This window comes from Corylus avellana, chromosome ca8 (genome assembly GCF_901000735.1).
Source record: "Corylus avellana chromosome ca8, CavTom2PMs-1.0".
Lineage (NCBI taxonomy): Eukaryota > Viridiplantae > Streptophyta > Magnoliopsida > Fagales > Betulaceae > Corylus > Corylus avellana.
This window is the reverse complement of record NC_081548.1, coordinates 20,310,927-20,315,283: the sequence shown is the minus strand read 5'-3', so window position 1 is coordinate 20,315,283 and position 4,357 is coordinate 20,310,927. Positions and strand designations below refer to the sequence as shown.

General features: G+C 37.4%; 1 protein-coding gene across 1 annotated transcript; it reads left to right on the top strand.

Moving 5' to 3' along the window:
* Positions 1-685: 685 nt before the first annotated feature.
* LOC132190010 (7-deoxyloganetin glucosyltransferase-like) lies at positions 686-2,852 on the top strand. Its single transcript, XM_059604882.1, has 2 exons — positions 686-1,286; positions 1,486-2,852. Exons 1-2 carry the CDS (start codon positions 770-772, stop codon positions 2,406-2,408), a joined length of 1,440 nt encoding a protein of 479 aa, XP_059460865.1. The 5' UTR covers positions 686-769; the 3' UTR covers positions 2,409-2,852.
* Positions 2,853-4,357: the final 1,505 nt, after the last annotated feature.

Sequence of the window (4,357 nt, the reverse complement as noted above, 5' to 3'; positions counted from 1 at the left end):
AGTATATATATATTGCTTTTTATATACTTTCCTCTTTTACGTACCCAAGACTAAGAGATTGATCAACTACTCTCAAGATCGCGCCTCCTGTTTTCCTTCCAAAAGGATCCTCTCCATTTCCTTTGAAACGGAGGGGAACGGATAAGAGGGCAAAATAATCTTTTTAATTGAAAAGATTCTTTCCCAACTTGCCCCCTAATGAAGAGCAGTACAACAATACAACAATAGTCAATGAAAGCAGTTTGAGAAGGAAAGGAAGAACACTTATAGCTGCATACTGAAATGAGAAAAAAAAAATGAGAACCATAACAATGAAAGGGGATCAAAGCCACTAGCAAGAGCCAAGAGGCACTACATATCTTCGTGTTCAAAAAGCACTTCAACAAGATCGCTACCAGACTTGAAGAACTCGATGGGCAAAAACAAGTAACCAACTATGGAGATCTAAGCGTGAGAGAGAGTGGGATGCCAAAGACCCCAAAGACCAAGTGCGTGAACCAAAAAGGTGCGGAAAAGGCAGTGGCAAGTGGACCACTCGTGCGCTAGAGAGTCACGTTTACCCAAGAAATTGAACAACTCTCAAGATCGCGCAGGTGGAATGGACACATCCTTTACCAACTACCAAGCTAAATATGTAATAATTAATAAAACATTTGAGCTGAAAGGTGTTTACACCTTTTTTTCTTGCTCTAGAAATTAAACAAATTAAGCCAGTACTTGTATCAGGAACGGAATCAATCAATCCTCCCATTTTCAGTTGAGAGACAATATGGGTGACACGGCCATAACAGAGAAGCCCCATGCAGTTTGCATCCCCATCCCAGCTCAAGGCCACATCAACCCCATGTTAAACATGGCCAAAATCCTCCACTTCAGAGGCTTCCACATCACCTTTGTCAACACTGAGTTCAACCATAAACGCCTCCTCAAATCCCGAGGCTCCAACTCCCTTGACGGCCTCCCCTCCTTTCGATTCGAAACCATTCCCGACGGCCTTCCCGACTCCGACGTCGAAGCCAAGCGAGACCCACCATCCCTATGCGAATCTACAACAAAACATTGCGTAGCTCCCTTTAGAACTCTTCTCGCGAAACTCAACGACACTGCTTCATCCATCGTCCCTCCAGTCACTTGCATAGTTTCGGATGGCGCCATGAGCTTCACTCTAGACGCAGCAGCAGAGCTGGGCATCCCTGATGTTCTTTTCTGGACAACAAGTGCATGTGGGTTCATGGGCTACGCTCAATATCGCCGTCTCATTGAGAAGGGTCTAGCATCGTTCAAAGGTATACCAATCCACCAAGCACAACTAGCTTCGACTCTTTCATTGTTCTTGCCATATATATATATATATTTTTTTATTGTTTTTTTTTTAAAAAATTTTATTTTGTTGGTAATTAATCTTCGGCTAAACATCAACCGCACATGTCATTTATTAGTGAATGTGAGCAACCAAAATATTAATTCCGTAAATTTGTTGTGCAGATGCGTGCAATTTAGATACGGTGATAAATTGGATTCCAGGTATGAAAGATATTCGCGTGAAGGATCTTCCCACCTTCAATAGAACCATGGACCCAGATGATATTCTGCTCAATTTTACAATGGTTGAATGCGAGAGATCTCAAAAAGCTTCAGCTCTCATCTTCAATACGTTTGATGCCTTAGAGCATCAAGTGTTAGATGCACTCTCGTCCATGTTTCCTCCTATTTACTCCATTGGTCCCCTGCAACTTCTCCTGAATCAGATCCCGGATAATGATCTTAAATCAATTGGCTCAAATCTATGGAAAGAAGAATCTGGGTGTCTCGAATGGCTTGACAAAAAAGAACCCAACTCCGTTGTTTACGTGAATTTCGGGAGCCTCACGGTCTTGACAAGCGACCAATTAATCGAGTTTGCTTGGGGGATTGCCAATAGCAACCAAACATTCTTGTGGATAATAAGGCCTGATCTTGTGGAGGGTGATTCCGCCATTTTTTCATCGGAGTTCTTAGCAGAGATCGAAGAAAGGGGTCTATTGGTAAGTTGGTGTCCTCAAGAACAAGTTCTCAGTCATCCATCCATCGGAGGGTTCTTAACGCACAGTGGGTGGAATTCCACGATTGAAAGCGTGTGCGGCGGAGTACCAATTATCTCTTGGCCTTTCTTACATGATCAACAAACCAATTGCCGGTACTCTTGCAATGAGTGGGGCATAGGCATGGAGATAGAGGGTGGCGTTAAGAGAGGAGAAATAGAGAGCGCTGTGAGAGAGTTGATGGTGGGAGAGAAGGGGAAAGAGTTGAAGAAGAAAGCTGTGGATTGGAAGAAGTTGGCGGAGGAGGCCACCAGTGGGCCTACTGGGTCATCCTACGTGAATCTTGACAAAATGATCAATGAAGTTCTTCGCTGTGCAAGAGACTAGGTTATTCTGGATTGACTAAAGTTTTGGAAAAAATGCAAAATTAATTTATGTAGTTTATTTGGTTTACGATTAACTCTATGGTGTACTTTAAAGTGAACTCAGAGATCCTTGAGGTATGTTAGAAAAAATAGTTGTTAAATTCCGTTCATTGACTTGAGAGATTCTGTAAATGTGACACTAATTTAAATATAACACGTCATAATTTTATTAGCTCTGACATGTCACGCTCTCAGAATCTATTAAATCAATAGATGAAATTTGACTATAGATAGGAAATTTTGTTTTTGGCATAGTTCAGAGACCCTTGAGTTCATTTTAATATTACAATGAGCTAATTACAAAATAAGTAAACTACATGCACTAATTTTACATTTTTCCGTAATTTTTATTTTATTTTATTTTTGTGTTTGTTAAAGTTTGTTTACATTCGATGAGCATGTAGAGCCTGTTGTAACTTTGTTTCCTAGAACAATCTAAGATACTGCAAATTTGTCATATTCTTCAATTCAATTCTTCATAATTGTTTTGAGAATTATTATTATTATTATGTAGGCTTATCTTTTCAGGCTTTCAGCATTAAAGATCATGTAGGACATTTTTACTATATTCTGAAATCGACGGTCATTGGGTTTTATTGCTAGTCGTATTCGGTCCAACAGAGTTGTTGGATTTCTCCAAGAGCCACGTGACGTGAAAGTTAGGGAAAAGAAATTATTGATCACAGTACTAGTGGTATTCAAATGTGAATAAGTTAACATTGTTGGACAACAAGGGAGAAAGTCCTCGTCAGCAATAGTTGAGCAACAAAGGAGAAGTTTTTGTCAGTATAATGAATAATAAAATGTGAATAAGATAAGAATGTATTGCATGATATATGAGATTTGTATCGATGTTTATGAACTGTTTTCTTGCTTAAGATGTATGCATGTGTTTCACTTGATGAGTTGTTGAATATTGTATGTATATATGCGTAGCTGAGTTATATGATATACAAGATATATATGTTAAGAGCTTACATGCATATGTATATATTTGTAGAGCAGGATGTGAAATATATATATACACACACAGCTAAGGTACTATATAATAAAGACATGAATAAGGAAAGGACCAAAAAATTTTATGTATTTACAAACTTTGTAATAGTACTTATGTTTTCAACTATGATTTGCTTTGATAAATTGGAAAGCATATCGTAGTTATTATTGTAAACTCATAACAAAAATATTTTCTATGAAAGACTGAGATTGTAGACTTACATATCCATATATGTTATTGTGGTAACCCTATAATCACATAAATATTATTGTTGCATGTATAGAGGAAGAAGATCATGACACGATAGGCTTGTATTTGGGCTATTATGGTTCAGGGCTTTAGTTTCCTTTGGTTTTGTTAGTCTAGTCTCTTTAGTCTATCTTTTGTTGTAAATCATTTTTGTACTTGGGCTATTATGCACTTATGATGTATTAGTTATCGTGCCGCCTATGGCACTTAGCCACTTATGTCTACATAGTATGTTAAAGTCTAATTTTTCATGTAAAGATATAATGTAAACTTTTATTAATATTGTGAGATTATGGAGCTATTGTTGTAGAAGTAAACAAGTTGTTTGCCATGATACAAGTGAGGTGTTTGTTGCAAAAGTTGTGTGCTATACTTGTAATTGAATTCTTCTAAGTTTCTTGTGTTTGGCTATTCCGAAGTAGTTTTATAATGGAGGAGTTCTTCAATGGATTTTCACTTCATCATCGTAATCTTGTGTGTTGATTTATTTATTGCTTTATATTTTTTTGTGATCGTTACACGTGGTTATGGTATTTTTTTATAAAACACTTATTCACCCTCTGGGTGTTATTTGGGGTCAATTGAATATTTTTAGAAAAGGTGTTCATACGCATAGTCTTATTAATTATTGGAGCCTTTTTTTTTTGTTTTAAGAATTTACT

What these genes read in the sequence shown, in the direction of transcription:
- LOC132190010 (XM_059604882.1), top strand. Translation starts at nt 770, where the DNA reads ATGGGTGACACGGCCATAACAGAGAAGCCCCATGCAGTTTGCATCCCC. An exon ending in GGGTCTAGCATCGTTCAAAG is followed by an intron (nt 1,287 to 1,485) that starts GTATACCAATCC and finishes TTTGTTGTGCAG; the next exon opens with ATGCGTGCAATTTAGATACG.